A 19,833-nucleotide genomic window follows, 5' to 3' on the forward strand; every position below is an offset into this window, starting at 1 on the left:
CTGAGACTCACCTGGGCTTTGCAAGGCATATTGAATAGGGAGCTGATTTTGTCCGCTGGCATCACCTGCTACCCTGGGCTGTCACCTGTGGATTGCCATTTTGCACCTTTTCTTGCTTGCCTCTCTAGTCCCAACCCAGGCAACACCTTGTTCCCTTCTCCTCGGGTTACCTCCCAAGCGGGACATCCTCCCATGCGGGAAAAACAAGAAGAAAGCGGCAGCAGGCCTGTGAGCAGAGTCCCAGCGCTTGGGCCAGACTGATCAATTTGGAATTCGGCTAATTACAAAGCATGGTTCGTCAGGAACGACCACACCTTTAAGGTTTGGCTTCCATAAAAACCAAAGCAAGCAGATGTCGGACATTACCCCGCGTACTGCCAGGAGTTGGGTTTTTTCTTTCTGTTGGTCGAGATACTAAATTACATTCAGAGCGGCTCGTTCTAAGATGTCAGATCTCTCTCACCACACCCCATGCATCTGCATACAAGCCCAACCGGCAATTACTGTCAGGTGGAAACGCACAGCGAGGAGTGCTGAACGGCAGGCCCTCGCTGCAAATCGGTTCGGAAACACCAGGCCACCACCGTTAGGAAGCCGCTTTGGAACATGCCCAAGTTCTCGGTATCTGTCAATGTATTTACCCTGGCTTTCTGAAAATTGTGCGCCGAATCAGAAACGCACAGAGCTAAGCTCCTAATCCAAATGAACTATTAAAATCTGTTGAAGGACTCCTAGCAATGTGAAAGGGCTTTGGCTCTTGACTCTTGAAGCTCTTCAGGTTTTGCTGATGCCACAAACATACTTTTATTTCACCGCTGTGGCACCATAAAACACCACGGGGAAGCACTGCCTCGTGCTTGACTTCTCAAAAATGGCAAATAGCCGAGCTGAAGCTATTAATAGGGCTTTCGTTTGGGAGATTGTTTAATTTGGTCTTCTACCAGATATTTCTCCGTGTGTAAGTTTGAATCCTGCCTGATGGCACCAGGGGTTGTATTCGCAGCTCCTGAATAAGAAGAAACACGCTGTACTCGCTCGCTGTGATGTATGGCACAGGACCGACTGCTGACTTTCTGTTTTTCTTTCGTGAACAAAGCAGAACTCGAATCCCCTACGTGCCGGTATGAATTTGAATTGTCCTGTCAAGGGGATGCAATATATGTCTCGGGCATGTCCCATAGAAAGCTCCTGAAGCTCTAAGTTGCAAATCCCAGCAAGACCGTGTACATTAGTGGCCAAATCCTATTGCAAATGCCCTACATGCATCAGACATGCAAATTCACCACAAGCTCCAATAGATACCACCACACCAGCCCCAGCTTGTGAGCCAGTAACATGTTGTGGCTCAAGGGATATCCCTGATATCAGGCAAAACATCTCTCTTCCTTTTTTTTTTTGGCCTTTGGGATGAATGCTTTCTTTAAATTGTAACTGCAGATGCCAGAAAGATTATCAGGTGTCAGGTAGTCAGACCAAAAGTCGATTCAATGCTGGTCCTGAGGTAGGCCTGGTTTTAGGATAACTGCTTGCAATGCTGTCGTTTGCAAGTTTGGATTAAAACTCTGTTTAAATGGGGGAGCTGCTTAAATGCTGATGAGATTTGGCAACCATCAGGCCACATTTCAAGTAATTTCAATCCATAACTCAGGCTTTCAAGATGAAGCTTCAAAAGTACAACAGGAGAACTTCGTTAGTTGGTAATTTATAGAGCTATATGTACTGTACTCCACCTTAGGAACAGTTATTTTGGCATGCAACAATCTCTCTGCATAATCTGCATTACATCAGTGTCTCAGGAATGTAAGGCCGTGATTGAAGCGAATCCTAGATACAAATTATATGGTGTAACTTGTATTAGGAGAGACACCAGAACAAAGAGACGGCTTTGTCATCAAGCAGATTAATGTGCGTACAATGGCTACTGTATCTTCATGTGAAAGTTGGAGAGATCTGTGAGAGGAAAGCAAGCTCACATAGGAGATCCCTTTGTTAGGCGCAGTTAACAATATCCAGAAAGAAAAGAAAGTTAGCGTGAATTTTAGCGTGACAATGAACTACTATCAAATGGGTCTGCTAGTCTGCATCATACTGAAAGATAAACTCTCAGGTGACGGGGACATTATCCCATGGCTGAAGGTGGTGATCTCTGGGCAAGAAGCCTCATATCTTCCCCCCTCGATACATATCACAGTTTGGTGGGGCAAAGCCAGTATGCCCGCCTTATAAGCCAAATCATAAAAAGTCTCTTGCTGGAGATCCAAAGCAGATGGCCATGGAGCCTGGGCTCCCTACTTCGCCCCCGGGTCTCATTCTCTGTAGAGAGATGCCAAAGACAGGGGCGGCCCGAGCAGAGACAGTGGTACTAACTGTATTGTTATCAAAGGATGTCGATACAAGCTGGTAGGAAGCAGCTGTTACATCTGCATGACCCTGTAGCAATACAAGTGTGGCAAAACTGCTCCAACTTTAATTTTGCTCTATTCAGGGTCAATGTTGGGGCAATTTTGCTCACCCGTATTGCTACAGGATCATGCAGACATAGCCATCAGAACAAAAGAGCTGCTGCATATGTTTGTCCTTATCATCGGTCCCCACGGCTTTTAATTAGTGTCAGTGGTGCCAGTGATTTTCATAAAAGTCCTCAACAATTAGTAATCCACTACTGTTCACCTCTAGCCATGGGACAAAGGGCCTGGATGACAATCATTTCTTTGTGAAGCCATGGATACATTTCATAGCCTGCTGGCATTGCTATTGAGTCTCACATCGGTACTGTGCCGACTCCTATTAAGCGCTGCCTGCTCAAAAGCCCGCAAAGCTGTTCATGGTGCTCAGTGCTTCTGTCCTGCTCTCCGTATCCACAGGTTTATGTGATTAGCAGGATTAGAAGAAAACTGCTTCTTTCCAGAACTCTAGCCTCATCACATTTCCTTTTTCTTCTTCTTCTTCAGAGGCACTGCAGCAAAGGGTAAATACTGGTAAAACGTCTGGGATTTTTGTCGGTGTATTTAAACCGGAAGCTACTGATGAAGTGGAGTTTTCTCCCAAAAGCTATTGCTCCAGCAATCTGCAGAGCTGATTTGCTTCTTTTCTGCTATTAGAGGGCTGACTTAAATTTAAAGCCAAACAAGCAACTGGCTTCTCTTTTGGGTCATGGGACAATGAAAAGCCTCACCTGGCCAAGAAAATTAGTACGGATGCAGGCAAGAAAAAAGAAATAGTGCCTCGGATAGCAGTCCCAGGGTGGTCCCGAGTCTGGATGGGGATGTCATAAGAAGAAAATCATGATAAACCATCAGGGCTCCTTGCGCTTCCAAATTTACACTAGCCAGGTACCTGTCCCACTTATCTGTGCTCTACCTATCCTTGGGAATGACGGCAGAGGGACAGAGATGGTCTTTAGAAAAAGCATTGTATGGGGACAGGCATCAGGCATGCCGAATGAACCCATAAATACTCCTCCGAGACACTACAGACGGGCTGGCAGAGGCGCAATGCTTGATGCATGAATGGTTGGGTTTCTGTCAGTATATAGAGAGGGACCCTTGTGTTGAATTCAGCAAGTTGAGCTGAACAGTAAAAGGCCTTGAAGTTTATCCATGGCTTTTCAGATGCTACAGAGTCCACACCCAGTCCAACCAGAGGAGGAGGAGGACAGAAAACCAACACCAAACATCTGCCCGCTGACACTACACGCATTTGGGCACCTTACATGAGAAACACTTGGGAACAGCCTTTGCCTTTGTCATCACACACGTGGAAACCTTCTTACAGTGACTATTGGTTACTGAGAAACAGAAAGGAGGGGGCAGGGGTTTAGTCCCAGGAATAGGGCTTGGTGAGCAATCACAGGCCATACAGGGGCTGATTCTGCAGACAGCAGCGCTTCGCGGACACAGCAGCTGCAGGATGTGTATAGCACCGACTGGCGTCACCCTGTACCGTTCTGCCAGTCCCCGTCTCGGGAGCAGCTTAATGTCCAGCAGGATTGGATCCGGGCAGAAACTCTTCTTATCAGATCATTAAAATGACTAAAATTACTAATTAAAATTAAAGACATAAAGCAATAAGCTTACATAACGATTTGCTTATTCTCACGCATCTCTACATTGATTCATTCTCAGATTTATACCAGCGACACAAATCCAGCTGTTGGAAAGATCAACCTAAAAACATTACAGAATCGCCACGGAGGTAATAGGCACGACTCGGGTTCTCCAACATTACTGTCCGGAGAAGCAGAATGGCACGAACAGCCAACGCCTCTAACGCACGGGAGTTATGGGTACCTTGCTTTAGCCCCGAGCTGCCAGGCAGGTGAGATCTAAGGAGAACATCCAGCTCTGTGGAAATCTGGCTTGACGCTACTCACCCATTCCCTTGGTGTGATTGAAATCGCCTTTCACCACTTTGCAGGTTTTGCCATCGCCGCTGCAGATCCCACAGCGATCCTCTTTGGCGGCTGAACCGATGATCCCATCGCAGCCGATTTTCTAATGATAACAACCAGAGGTCCTCATTATTTCGAGTGCAAGGCTAAAATGTCTCTAAACCAGGCTGAGCCCCGGATACACATTTGATTGCAAACCTGAACAGGAAAAGAAGGCTGTGTGTCAGGAAGGCATTCAGCTGGGATGGCACCGGGTTGGTTATTCAGCAAAACACTCTTGCTTCATTGCCAGTATGACTGTGCTATAGAAGATGTAACCAGTAGTGGATCCAGGAATGGGATGAGGGGGGTAGGGCCCCCCACAACCCTATCTTGGCCGGGCTGCACATGTGAAAGAGCTCTGAGCTCACTGTCTGGGCAGTGCTGGCTCCTGCCAGGGTCTGCATGAGCAGTCAGCCTTGAGCTCACCAGCTGGTCACAGTGGGGTCCAGCCAGGACCTGTTTTCACATGGCTCTGGAGCCTAAGAGATAAGCACTGCTGCTGTCTGCTCTTACCAGATGCTGTTCAGTGCTAGATGGGAAAGGAGGGGACAAGCGGCAGCTCCGGAGCTGCATGAATGCAGAGACTCTGGCCAAACCCCACACCATGACCAGCCATGCAGCACAGCCAAAGAAAGGGAGTGCGACCGTGCCCCCACATCCCCTCTGGATGCACCCCTGGATGTAACTGTGGGCAAGGCATCAAAACACCCTGCATGCATTCACACTAACTTGCCGAAATGTAACAGAGAACGCAAATCTTTTGGCATTTTTACAGCACCTTCCAGCCGTGGATTTCAGAGAACCTTGCAAATGTGAAGCAACTGTTTCTGGACCCCTGGGAAACAAGCAGTGATACGCACCTCAGAGACATACCCTCAGCACCCATCCTGAACCACGGGTGCAAGACCATTCAAGATTTTGTGTAGGCTGTAATCTCCTGCTTATTGAAATCAAGGCTCCAGTGGGGACTTGAATAGTCATCCTCTCTTATAGTTTTGGAGCAGCTGAAAGAAAAATTAACTGAATAGAGCAGGAGGGTTGCACTAAGGTCCATAATTTAGAGCAGTTCCCACTAACAGCATTACAGAAACCTGCATTTATATGTTGGGGTTGGTTCAATTCACAGTAACCTAGACTGCACCTGCAAACTGCTGTGTGTTTGCACATGTGGCATTTTCTGGATGTGTCCGTTGTGTTTGTTTCTGACATTGTTGTCTGTAGATATTTTCTGATTTAACTTAATGGTTCATTTGAAAAGGCATATTGACTTCAGGGGTTTTCAGAACGTCACAAGACCTGTCTAAAGTGATTACTACAGGAAAGCTGCACAATCTTGCTCCCATCCATAGATAATGTTATACTATTCATTGCATTTTCCTTCTGGCATGAGTGATTGTGACAAAAAGGCCCATTACTTGTAAAGACATTAGGTAAATACTAGGTAAATACTAGGCTAGCATGGCATTTTTGTACATCTCTACGCCGGATGTGTAGATAGATAGATAGGTAGATAGATAGATAGATTTCTGTGGGGCAGGGCATGGTACCCAGCGCATCCATGTGGCAGATGACCTTCAGGGAAGGTTAGCTGTGAAACAAGCAGGGTAACTCTGATGAACAAGCAGTCGCGGACCAAGCAGCAGCAGCAACACCAGGATGGGATGAGGACAGCAGATGGCAATGCTTTCCCTCCTGAAAAGCCACATCTATCCTTTGATGGTACTAACACGGTGAGTACACGTCACCGCTATAATAAGCCTGCTCAGGCCTCAGCCACAGGTCTACAAGTCCTCAATGGCAGAGCAGGCAGAGGAAGATGTTGGAGTCTCAACGGTTGTGAAAGTGGATGAAGGCTGCAGTGGAACGAGATCCCCAGTTGTCTTGGTCTCCTTGCCACTGGATCGAGGTCTTGTTCTGTCAAGAGCCACGTGGAAGCTGATGGGCAGCAGCTTCTTCATGATAAAAGAAGCCACGCACAAGCATCTTCCATGAAAATAGATTTTCCAGCACATCCCTCAAGCCCTTTGGTGACCAGCCAACGGCAATGGGAGCAGGCTTGGGAAGCTCCTAGTTATGAACTGATGCAAAGGGGGCAGTTACAAGAAGGTCGTCTAGCATCTGGACGAGACAGGAGTGTGATCTGGCAACTGTAACTGTGACTGAGCAGCCCTCTTCAGGATCCGCTCTTCTAACCCCCTCCCTATGTGAGGTGAGCAAAGGTGCCCTAAACACAGCCTGTCTACCGTCTTCCTGAATGGATAACTGCATCCAGTGGGATCACCTTTACTGCGGTTAAAAATACCAGCAAAGACACACGGTTGTTTTCGGGTCCTGGAACATCAGGACCCTCCTGCACAACCCTAACAGTGAATGCCCAGAGCGCCACCCTGCAATCGTGGCCTGAGAGTTGAGGCAATGCAACGTCGATGTAGCTGCACCGGGTGAGACCCAGTGAGCAGGAGATGAGCAGCTCAAAGAGCGGGGAAGCAGTGTTTGTGCTCCACACCCCTCAAAGCTTCCCTAGATATCGATTGTGGTCCAGATCCAGGTCCCCTTCCCTGGAAGGGACTGCGGAGGAGGGTGTGGGGGCAGGTGGCTCAGCTCCTCTTCTTGTTGTGTCTCTGCCTACTGAGGAGGGGGATAAGGCAGGAGCCCCACCTGCACCCCAGAAGGAAAGGGGTAGTGTGGTCTGGGATCATTTTGAGGTCGCAGATGATCCCACACATGCTACCTACCTGCACTGCCGAGCCAAAACCAGCCGGGGCGAGGGAGCGAAATGCATGAGCACTACGGGGAAGCTGATACATCTCCAAAGGCACCACTCCCTTGCCCTTGCTCCTCCTCAGCCTGGCACCAGTGGGAGCATGCCCCAAAATAAGTCCCCCTCTCGCTCAAAAGCCCCTGTCCCCCTGAAGCAGAGGCAGGCCACACTGGAACAGTGGAGGAAAGGTGGACAGAAAGTGGGGCACGTTGCAAGGGTGAGCGAGATCACCCAGAGCATTGGGGAGATGCTTGCTCTGGATAGCCAGCCCTTCTCCTTTGTTGAGCAGCCAGGGCTCAGGCGGCGACGGTTGTGTCCTCCCTGTATGAGGCATGCAGGGAGTACTTGAGGGCTGTGCAAGGCAGGTCCACGGGTGGCCTTACACTTCACCTCGGACACCTGATGTAGCTGGGGTGGAGATCGTGCATACTTCTTCCTCACAGGGCACTGGTGCGATCAGTCAGGGCGTCAGTGGGCTCTCCTTCAAGCCCAGGTGATCAATGAGTCCCACACGGGAACCACAATCATGGGGGCCATGAACCACTTGGTGCAGGGGTGGCTCGTTGGGCAGGGCGAGCTCACCCGCAGGTTCATGGTCACCAACAATGGGGCCAATACGGTCAAGGCGGTCCATGATGCCAACTTTGTTGGCATCTGCTGTGTGGCACACAAGGTCCATCTCATTGTCAGGGACATCTTGGAGGGGCACAGGGCTCCCGGTGACGGCGCCAGCACCACCAGCAAGCTCATTTCCAGATGCAGGAAGGTGGCAGGCTACTTCCACCAGAGCATCAAGAGGGGCAAGATGCTGCAGGAGAAATAGGCAGAGCTGAACATCCTGCAGCACAAAATCATGCAGGATGTGGAGGCTTGGTGGCGCTCCATATACCTGATGCTTGAGAGGCTGGTGGAGCAACAGAAGGTCATCCATGAGATGGTCTTGTTCAAGGAGGTTGGGATCAGCGGCCCCCTTAACAGAGCTGAGTGGATACCATCTCCCAGATCTTTATGTTTCTCAAGCCCTTCCTCGAGGCCACCGAGACGCTCACCACTGCCGATGCCCTCCTTAGCCAGGTGATCCCTGTAGTAAGGGAACTTCAGAACTAAATGGAGAACTTCCAGGGGATCAGTGCTCCTGGCTGGGGCAAGCCACTGCCTGCAGATGTGCAGGCACTGGTGAGGCGGCTGAAGGAGGGCATCAGGAAACGGCTTGATCCCTTGTGGTCCAGTATGTGCTGGCCACCATGTGTGACCCGAAGGTGAAGGGGAACGCATGTGGTAGCAAAACCCTGGATTACTGGACAGAGGTGCTGGTGAACACAGTCAGGAAGGCAGAAGGATGGAGGCGGGGGGATGTGGAAGAGGGGGATCCGCTGTCCCATGCTAGTACGCCATCCACCAGCCAGTCTCCTCCTCCACCACAGATGCTGCCAATGTGGGCCAAGGGCATGGCTTCCACTGTGGGGTCCAGAGGCATCAGACCCCACCATCAGGCAGGTAGTGCTCAGGCCCTGGTAGCTGCCCATTTTGCCGAGGACGTGGAGCTGCTGCTGTGCAACCCCTTGGCCTACTGGGCAAACTGTAGCCAGATGTGGCAGGATCTGGCCATGGTTGCCTGGGAACACCTGTCCTGTCCACCGACCTGTGTTCCACGTGAAAGGGTATGCAGCATTGATGGTGATGTTGTGACACCCCGCCGCACCTGCTTGGACCCTGGTTTGGTGGAGCAGTTGGTGTTCCTGAAGGTGAACCTCCCGCTGCTGGGGTTCTCCAAGCTCCAGGTGCAGACAGACTGCGTGCCACCCTCCTCACTCCGTCTGTACTTAATTCCTTTTGGTTTCTGGTTTCCAAACCATTTAATGCCCCACTCTCAGAACTGCACTTCATCAACCTCCTAGGTACAGAAACTCATGGACTCAATATAGATGCTGCAAGAGGCACATGCATGCTCATCTGGACGTGCCCAGCGATGCCATGGTTGTGACAATCTTCAGTAAAAGAGACAAGTCTGACTGTGGAAACTACAGAGGGATGACCCTGCTGTCCACCACAGGAAAGATCATTGTGTGAACCCTCCTGAACCATCTTCTACTTGCTGAAGAGCTCCTCGTGGAATCTCGGTATGGGTTCAGGGCAGGGGTTGTCAACTGGGGGTACACATACCCCAGGGGGTACTTGAGAAGGCCCTAGGGGGTATGCACGAGTGGGCAGGGACAGAGTGCCACCATGCACCATCCCACACAGGAACCACCTGCTTGGGTGGACATGGGGGGCGAGGGAAGCTTGCACGCGCTCCGTGTTCAGCCACGTACCACCCCCTCCCCCTGCTGCTCCGTGTCTGGCCGCTGGGGGTACACTGATCCAAAAAGGTTGAAAACCCCAGGTCTAGGGCATCAAGAGGCACACGATTTTACAGCTCACCACCTGCAGGAGAAATGCTGGGAATAATATAAGCCTCTTTATGTGGCCATCTTGAAAGCTTGTGGCACTGTCAGCTGAGAAGCACTGGGGAGGATCTTTCTGAAGTATGGATGCCCACTGAAATTGTCACCAATCTCTGCCTGCTCCACGATGGTATGCGAGTGGTGGTTCTCAGAAGTGGATCTATCACAGATCCCTTTGAGGTTAAAATGGGAGTTAAGCAAGGCTATACCATCGCTCCAAGACTCTTCTCAATATTCCTTGCTGCGACGCTACATCTGACCACCCACAAGCATCCAGCCAGAATGGAAATAAACTACTGAATGGATGGTACGCTATTTAACTACAGCCGACTGAGCCAAAACCAAGACCACCCTGACCTCAATCATTGAGCTCCAGTATGCTGATGACACTGTAGTGTGTGCTCACTCGCAAACCGACCTTCAGGCAATTGTCAACATTTTTACCGAAGCATATAAGAAAATGAGACTGATGCTTAACATACAGGTGACTAAGGTCCTAATGAACAGTCCCCAGCTCCAGTAATCAAGATCCATGGTGAGACCCTGGAGAACACCATGTATTTCCTGTTCCTCAGAAGCCATCTTTTGCCAAAGGCTGACCTTGACGAAGAAATCCAACATTGCCTCAAATGTGCAAGTGCAGCCTTTGGATGCCTGAAGAAATGGGTTTTCAGAGACTGAAACCAAACTCATGGTTTATCAAGCAGTCATGGTCCCCACCTTGCTAGATGGAGCTGAGACATGGACAACGTACAGGAGACATCTGAATTTGTTGGAGAAGTACCATCCATGCTATCTGCGGAAGATCCTTTGAATCCAGTGGGAAGACAGACACACCAAGGTCAGTGTCCTCCTGCAAGCAAACACCGTGAGTATCGAGAGGATGATCACCCAACATCAGCAGGCCATGTTATCTGAATGTCTGACCTCAGACTCCCAAAGCAAATTTTATTCTCCCAGCTCAACAAAGGCATATAAGAGAAGGACACAGAAAACGCTTCAGGGACGTCCTCAAGGCCAACTTTAAAAAAATGCGACATCGATGTCATCTCATAGGAGACTATTGCCCAGGACCGCCCCCAATGGAGGAAGAGTCTGCTGTAGGGATCTCAGTACTTTGAAACCTCATGACAACGACAGGAGATGAAAAAACGGGAGTAGCAGAAACAGTGTTTCGCGGACCAAATCAAGAATCCACCACTATCCAGTCTACATGGAAACACATGCCCGAGCTGCAGTAGAGTCTGTTGATCCCAGACAGGCCTCATCAGCCATCTTCAGATATACAGATAAGACAATTATGGAAGACAATCATCCTTGACTGCAAAGGATTGCCAAAAATACATTTTAATTTCAAGACATTTTTGATATCATCTTTCAGTAGGGATATTCCAGAATCTAAAAACAAATCCTCGAGATACCGTTGACCTGATTTCTTTTTGCAGTTACACTAGAATAGGTTGGGAAACGTTGCACTGAATTCAATGAAGCAAAACTAGATTAATGTACTGGGACGTACATTACTATCGGTACTAAGTTTCGGGCAAATCTTTGACCATGGGAAAACTCACGGCAGAAAAGGCAAGTGACTTGGGGTAAAAACAGATGTCATGTTTGAGGTGGTTCTGACTGATACCAGTCAAAACTGGAGACAAAAGAAAGAGTAGTACAGCCCTTTAAACATATAGCTTGTCCCTGGAGTGAAATCCTATTAACTTGAATGAGTCACAACTAAAAAGGCATAAGCACATTTTATCTTTCATCCTTCACAGGTACAAGTGAGCTTGTACCTCTGCAGGACCCCAGGACAAAAGGCTCCCCAGCCCCCAGAACTTGAGAACTGCACCAGCTTCAATTGAAATGAGAGTTCTCATTTAGCAACTGATTAGCAGAGATTTTACCACTAAAAATAAACTGTGGATTCCTGTCTCTGCATGAAAACACTTTCTTTGGCACATGAATTTATAAGACTATTACTGACAATACTGTTTTTGAACAAGGCTTATGGGCACCACCTTACCAGAGAAAGAGAGGACAACTGGAGAGATTTTTGGACAGAGCAACTAAAATAATAAACAGCTGGCTTGGGAAAAAAAAAAGGCTGATGGGGAAAGATTAGGAGAGTGCAGCTTATTGATGGCAGATCAAGACAGGTCTAAGGAATACAGGATTTGGACACAAAACTCCTTCACATTTCAGATGGCACCAGTTAGCCCTAAAGCTCATGATTCAAACATTACTGAAATTGTATTGTATTTTGATCTAATGTTTGATTTAGGTCCATCTCTAGAGGGGGATGAATGAGGAGACAGGATGACCATCCTCTAATACTTGGAAGGCTGTAAGAGAAGCTTTTGCCAATCAGTATAAACAAAACAAGAATCGCGGGGCGAAAGACTGCCGGGAAAAAATTACCAACAGGAAATACAATACAGTATGAAAGGAAATTGTGGAGTCCCCACAACTATTACCGACAGGAAATGCAGCACAGTGTGAAAGGAAGCTGTGGAGTCTCCACAACTAGAGACATCTCAGGCTGAACTTCACACCATATGCTAAATAGGATTTAGGGATACTGAATTTGCTACTGGCAGAAAGCAAGAGGACAGCCCGAAGTCCCTGAATACAAGAAACTATGTCATCTGTGAGGGTTTGTTTGAGCACAGCTGGAAACATCTGCCTGCCTACCTTCCTACTCAGATGCAATGAGGTGGGAGGCAAGTCGTGACTATTATTCTTTATCTTTATTGTACTGATGATCCCTTGCTAAGCAAAACGGAGGGAGCTGACAACATCATAAGAACCAAATTTAATCTGGATCTACTGTTCCCAGCCCTTTATCTCCCAGGTCAATGTATAATCACCTAGGTAAAGATAAGGAGAGCAGGGGTGAGCGCTCTTGAAATGTAGAGAAACCGGAGAGGATCTAGAGGTGAACAACAAGGACGGGAATGCAAGCCGTACAAGAAAAGGTCAAGAGATCTCTAGGTATGTTTAGTTTGGAGAAAAGGATGTTTAGGGGGATATGCTATCATTTTCAAATATTTGAAGGTCTAACATAAAAAAAAGGGAGAACAATCATTCTTCCTTGCTGAAGAGAGCAGATCACAAAGCAATGGATTTAAACTGCAGGAAAGCAAATTTAGATTAAAGCACAAGATCCACTTCCTCACTGTAAAACCAGTGGGACAATGGAAATTGTAGACTCTTCAGCCCTGGAGGTTTTCAAGAAAAGGCATCTCTGGGATGGTGTAGGAACTGCACATCTTGTATGTGTGCCAGGGCTTGGACTAGATGAACCCTGAGGTCACTTTCAGCCTTACGATTTTACAAATGTGTAAGATGAACTTTCAAATGTTCAATCCAAGGTTTCACCTAATGAACGACTTGTGTGTGTGCATCAGGCTCACCGCGAGTGGTAAGCAAATACCTGGACGTGAAAATGTAGTTCCCAGACATCCCTCTGCGCTAAGTTGCATATTCACATTCGCATGGACATGCCGATTCCAGCTTGGCTTTCCAAACTACGTGCAAAACACTAGAGAGCTTTCTAGGAGAGAGCTGATGAAATACTTTGTTTTCCAGAATGATGTGGAGGGATCAAGCACCTTTCCAATGAGGGTTTACAACGAGGATGACAACTTCAAGTACTGACATGCCAAGGAAAAGCTGAAGTCCTGTTGTAACCAGGCTCCAGTGGCGTCACACATTTGGAATCAGGATCCATTTGGGCATCTGGGAATTTAACCAGTGGTTTCACAAGAGATAGGGTTAGGTCCACACCAAATGCTCTTGCAAGCTCCATCACTGGGGTATGATCAACAAGCTACCAGGTGGGCTGAGCCCATTCCCAGGCTTTGTAGCCACATTTTTATAGCACGAGTTTGTTTGCAAGGTACAAAAACCCATGGTACAGATATGGCCAGTCGCTGCTTTGCAGTATTACACACATGATACATGCTATCACTTACATCCAAGGAGGCTCAGGATGCGCTCCAACAGAACGAGCATGGTTATCGGGGTATCAGATAAGCCATTTCATCACATGCTGGCTGCCTCACTTTGGTGTGGCTACACTGGCACCTCTTGACTAGTAAGCCATATAGGTCTCATTTCATTTCAACCCACCATAAAATTGCAAAGTCGATACAGAGTGCCATGCCATGGGGTTTTTGCCTCTCAGTTATGAGTAAAGCACAAACCCACCATCACTTTGCTACTGGAAAGGTCCCAAACAGAATCATTACCTGTCATGACACCCATGCTCCTAGGGGCCGGCTGAGCGCTCCCCCAGCACTGGCCTGTAGGAAGAGGAGGCAAAGTCCTGCCCTAACTTCTTGCAGCTCTGAGGAAGTTGGTCATTCAGCAGTACCAAGGGTCTTTGGCAATCCAGGGTTTGGGAATTAAAGATGGAAGCATTTTGCTCCCATGGGTACAAAGATGAGAGTCCTCATTGCTAGCTTTCTCTTCCCCAGGCCTGATTTTTTCCCCCTTAAATAAAAGAGCACTTAATAATGCTACTTTATAAAACAATGTTAAGGGTTTAGGGAAGGATTTCCTAATGTGGCTAGGTGATTTAGAAGCACAACTCACACTGACTCACCAGGATGCCACTTCTAAGGTCCTGAGATCCTTTTGAAAATCCCACTCTTAATGAAAAGAAAGGAGAAAAGCAAAAATGTTGCTATTCATAAGAGAAGCTTCCAGTGGTATTTGCAGAATTGCAGATTCTTTCCATAGGAGGAGAGCGTCTTGTAGCAGTGCTTGCAGACCTGAGCTCTTGACCGTTGACAATACTCCCGTGTAAGATGATTTTGAAGGACACAGCTACAGGCTAGAACAGTGACTCTCAACCAGGGGGTTGTGGCACCTGGGGGTGCTTGAGATCTTTTCAAGGGTGCTGCAGGGTGCAATGCAATGTTAGCACTGTTAGGTGTGCAAACCTGATTCACAAGATGCATCGAGATATTTCAAACAGGAACTCATAGTGTTAAAAACAGTCTGTCCTGTTGTGGTCTTTCTGTGTTCTTTGCAACAGAAGAATTGCATTACTATTTTTCTATAGTTAAAAAACAAGGGAAACCTAAGGCCTGGTATTTTCCAAGGGGTGCCTTGAGTCTAAAAAGGTGGAGAACCACTAGGCTAGAAACTCCAGCACGGATTCATATGATAGCATGATTAGGGTCATCAGCTCAAGTGGTCTTGTGTCAGGGCTACATGTTGGTGCAGAGTGAGGGTGCTGAGACTCCAAAGGTACCAGAGATATCACTGGCAGAGCATTTACCAGCCAACTAGCCCAGAAATGAATTAGATAAGGGATCCAATAGAACTGTACACTTTGGCTCTTTTTGATTGATTTTTCTAGTACCCATTCCCTTTCCAGTTCAGTGCACTGGTAGGTGTGGTGGGATTGTAACGAGTAGGCAGGAGGGTGAGGAAGGATAAACTGGGGACCTAGGTGAAGGCCAAGAATTTGTTCAAATGAATCAGCAGGTTCCTGATGCAATTATGAATGACATGTCTCCTGCTAGTCACCAGACTGCACACATGAGTCAAGTCCACGTCTGTCTGGCTGGAGGCTCCACCAGCCCCAAGCTGACCGACAAGGAAGGGAAGTATCTTGGTTTTTTTAATTGTCTTGGTTGCAGTGGGCAAGACGATGCACTCAGGAGAAGTGTGCATCCAGGCCCCTGGCTGTCTTCTGTGCAGCTACAAGAGGACCAAAAAATGTAGCAGCATTGGCGCAAGCACACCACGGCATGGTGTAGGGGACTTCTTGGCTGCATTCTCTGGTGTCAACACTGCTCGTGGAGCCCTCCAGACCCCCGCCCCCATCCTGGGGATTTTAATGTGTGGTCTCATTCCAGCTCAGACACTGCAGTGCAGGATTGCCTTGGAGTGCGAGACTGGATTATGCTTGACTGCTCTGACTCCTACCCATATCCCTCGCTGACTGCCAGTGGTGCAGCTGCAGTGTTGTTTTCAACACACATCACCAAGCATCGCTCTGATGAAAGGTCCAATGATTTCAAATCCAAGGAGGTTCTCTGACCCTGTCGGTGTCTGCCTTGCAATTTAAAGTGAAAATCTCAGTAGGGGAACAGCTTCTTAAGGCATCTCGTGTAAGTGGGGCCCATGCACTACTTCTTCCCACCTCTGGAGTTATCCATGCCCCTTCAGTTGGCAGGTGATTATGCCTTTACTAAATGAGTCTCCTTCCCTCTCTGTCTCCCTTTACTGAATAATTAAACATCTGACAATACTAATCGTTGGGTGATATTATAGACTAACTAAATAAGACATAATATATAGAGAGAGCACGAGCTTTCTACAGCACAGCAGATGCTGTGATCTCAAGTTCATGAAAGCTTGTGCTCTATATAGTTTCATAGTAGCTAGGGTCAGGAGGGACCTGAACAGATCATCTAGCCTGACCCCATCATCTAGCCTGACCCCATATATATATCTTAGACAGTCTGTAAGGTGAGCCTCTACCCTGCCTTCTGCCTGACTTCAGACTAACATGGCTAACTACCTCTCGTTTTTAGTTTCAGCCACTGCTGCGCACTTCTTCTTTAAAATGCACATTGTTTGCCTTCTCATATGCATCAATGGCTTTTCATATTGTTTGGGTGTTTGTTTAACGATGTTTTCATTAGTGTTTTGGAAGGCTTTGCAAGAGACTCAACTAGTGCAGCCTGCGTGTATGTGTACGTTTTACCATATAATTGCAATTATTATAGTTATCTACATCCAGCCCATGTCAGGCCTGACACTATGTTCACAAAACTGTAATGCTTCCCATACGCTGAGCTCAACTAGCTGTCCCGCTGGATCAAATCTAAATATTGATGCAACATGTGCCATTCTGCAAATTAATCATGTATGGAGCCTGCTGGTTATGACAGATCCAGTTGCACTGCCAACTTTTGTCTGTAATAGCCAGTGTCCATTCACCTCTCAAGGGGCAGAGCACGTTAACAGGAATGTACCCGTGTGAGCAGCTGAAGTGAGATCACAGGTTAAGAGAAGTCACCTTGCTTTGCTAGAAGTATGGTGGCCAGCCGTTGGGCACGGGCATCTCCTGGGATTTGTGAATGAGAGTCACCTTGAGGATGCTACTCACACCGTTCATTTGAAAGCGGCTACGCCTCCTGCTTCCAAAAGAAATGCTATGAAAGTCAACAGCAAAGGTAAATGCTGCTCCATGCTACTCCAGGCAGGTCATTATTGTTTTTTGAACCTTGAGTTTTCTTCAGTCAGGGATCCTCATTCAGAGCTGGCAGCAGACAATGCCTATCTTGTTCTGAATGAGATGTACTGTCAGGTATACCCCTCCTGCCGTACATTTTGTGTGTTCATACTGCCCACCTGCTCACGGAGGTCCGAGTGCCAATAGTTACTACTGATTAATTTGACCAGAGCTTTGCCTTAGGGTCTGTTTATCTCGATGTCCTCCTGTAGACTGCAGTAGGCCCTCAGCTGCTTGACAGTGGCTATGGGCAAGAGTTTGGGTAAGAGAAGAGGAAGCAAATAAAATGAGCAAATGGGAGAGTGTCAGAGGTTAGAAGGTGCAAGGAAGACAGGTCAGAAGAAAACAGCTAAAGATCACTTCGACTTTGTTCAGTGGCTTTATGCCACTCAGATCTGGTTTAGCTCATGTCATAGTTTCTATAAAGGACAATAACAGATGAGTTAATATTAATCAGGATATACCTATTAGGTATATTTATGTATTTTCTAGCCTTATTTAGCAAATTTTTAACACTGAGCTGTGTAATTGAGAATAAAAATCCAGGTTCCCCTCAGCATCTGCATTCTTCAGCCTTGAACTACAGTTCTTGTTGAATAGCCCATCTACAGATGAATTAAGATAAGTCCTTCTTTAAAACATGAATTTTCAGACTTAAGTACGACGGCCTGTTCCCGAACAGCCTGTTAGAGGCGTTGAAGACTTTAGAACATACTATGAGATGAATCTTTTTCTATTTCAAATATTAAACGGTCTGTCAAGAATGAATGTTTGGTTGCTTGGTTTGAAAGGCTTTACTTGTGTTGTCCTACCATTTATTTATGGTTTGCACTGCAATATTAACATCACTATTACAATTGATTTAAACTTCTTCTCTTGAGCACTTGGTTTTGGCAAAACAAGCTCCCCAGACCTTCCTCTGGGTGGTCAACACTCCTGTCTTCAGGAGCAGCCTTTGGCTGCAAGATGGCTACTTAGCAAGATTAGCTCCATGGTTCTAAAGGAAAAAGAATAAAAGCATCCAAGATAGATATTCTAGACAAATGGTTATCGTCTTCACACTACATGCTCTTTCCAAGTTAAACTGAGGCTGTGGACAGACGTTACATTTATAGTGTTGCAAATGCCTCAGTACCTTGAAGTGCTACAAAAATGTCGTGCTACGGGCACAGACTTGCTGAGCCTAACTGGAGTACTCCAAAGCACCCTAAAGGCATGGGGGGGCTATCAGGAGGGGTTTGCAGCCCGGGGATGTGGACACTAAGTCGACCTTCCCACTCCCACTGGGAGCGGGAAGGTCGACTTAGTGTCCACATCCCCTCCCCTCCACAGCAGGCTGTAAACCCCTGGCAGCACTCAGTGACTGTCCAACCAGCTCTCCATCCTTCCCCCTCTGAGTGGGGGGAAGAGGGGAAGCAAAGCACTGTGGGATGCTGGAGGACTGAGACACCCCCTGCAGCACTACAGTGCCCCATACAGACGTTATATGTGGTGTTATAAAATGCAATGCAAAGTGAAGTAAATAACTGTACAGGCTATAAATCCGGCAAAACACGGGAACATCGTTCACTCAGCGATCACCAGGTTGTTCAGGCACCTGGTTGTTTTGCACACAGCCTTTGTGCTCACCTCCACCTATTGAAACTGCATCTACTATTGTGAGATTTACACTGGCCTTTAACTCACTCTGACATGAACTGTTTGAAGGAACTCCTCCCGTAATGCTTTCGCTACCCCAAGACAGCACGATCTGCAATGTATTATCAATGCATATAGTGTTTGTTTGCCAGCAGCTTAAGAGTAGCCACGATATGGCAACAAATTTATGAGAAGGCTGTGGAAAAAGTCCAAATATCCTCAAGTCGTAAATTGTTAAATCTCAGGAAAAGCTGCCTTTGGTCTGCAGCCATATTCCACTGTACAGGATACTGTTTTCAAAATGGCCTTATAAAATATCCTGGAGTACAATATCCAGCCCTAGTTGGCAAGTTCTGCCGCTGTGTTCAGAGCCTCAGCCTTGCACGGATTTACTAATCAGGGAGTACCACGTGACTGGGAGCAGCTAGATGACTAGCAGCTCCTTTTCTCACAATGCTTTTTCTAACAGTGCTTCTGCTATTAATACTGTACTAACACCAGCAGCACCAACACAGCAAGAAACTGGAATGCTTCAAAAATTGCAGAGCTCCCCTAGCAGACTCCCAACAAAGAAACGTACCATAGGCAACCTTCACCTTCAGGGCCAAGAAGTTCGGGGACCACCACACATGAACCCTTCACTGTAGGTCTGTCACTTCTTAAAAGCAATCCAAGATTTGGATACCCTCTTATGCACAGATCTCCATCACAGCCCTGACTTGCCTAACAGCCAAATCCAGGTAAGATGGGGCGGTAGCTACAGGGTGCAAAGTGTCCCATTTTACACTAATTGTATTCTTCAACTCAGGCTCAAGAGACTGCTGATAACCAGACTGTAGAGATTTGCAGCACCTCAAGAACATCGTAACACAAGGAATTTTACTTAACGGAGGGCTGAATATGTTTTCAAGCAGCAAATCTCAACTCCACGTAGGCACGCCGAACAATGTTTCTAGCCTGCTCAAGGAATGTTGCTAGTGAAAATGCATTATTACTACAATAGCACTTTCAGAAAAGGTGCAACTTTATACTGTTTTTTTCAGCATTCAGCCCAACTCTTGAGCCTCTTTCTTCCTAACTTTGTAGTTAGTCCTAATGCAGGCAAACTCTCATCTGTATTTATATAGCTGAAACTGAAGAGTTTTGCTAAGGATGGGATAAATCTGTGTAAGATTTGCTCCAGATATATGGAGTAAAATTGTAAAAAAAAAAAAAAAGGCCAAAGTGATGTAGATGCTGTTTTCAAGAACTAAGACATGTTGGAGCCTAAATCCCATTGACTCATAGTGACATGTAGGTCCTAAGT

General features: G+C 47.2%; 1 protein-coding gene across 1 annotated transcript in view; it reads right to left on the bottom strand.

Annotated features, from left to right (window-relative positions):
* Window positions 1-19,833, bottom strand: part of ADAMTS17 (ADAM metallopeptidase with thrombospondin type 1 motif 17) — a gene marked incomplete at its 5' end in the record, with an annotated part of 251,800 nt that overhangs the window by 80,134 nt on the left and 151,833 nt on the right. The window contains one exon of the mRNA XM_006020100.3: window positions 4,373-4,493. Within this exon, the coding sequence (XP_006020162.1) occupies window positions 4,373-4,493 (121 nt within the window). The remainder of the gene's footprint in view (window positions 1-4,372; window positions 4,494-19,833) is intronic.

The sequence above is a fragment of the Alligator sinensis genome, unplaced genomic scaffold (genome assembly GCF_000455745.1).
Source record: "Alligator sinensis unplaced genomic scaffold, ASM45574v1 scaffold210_2, whole genome shotgun sequence".
Lineage (NCBI taxonomy): Eukaryota > Metazoa > Chordata > Crocodylia > Alligatoridae > Alligator > Alligator sinensis.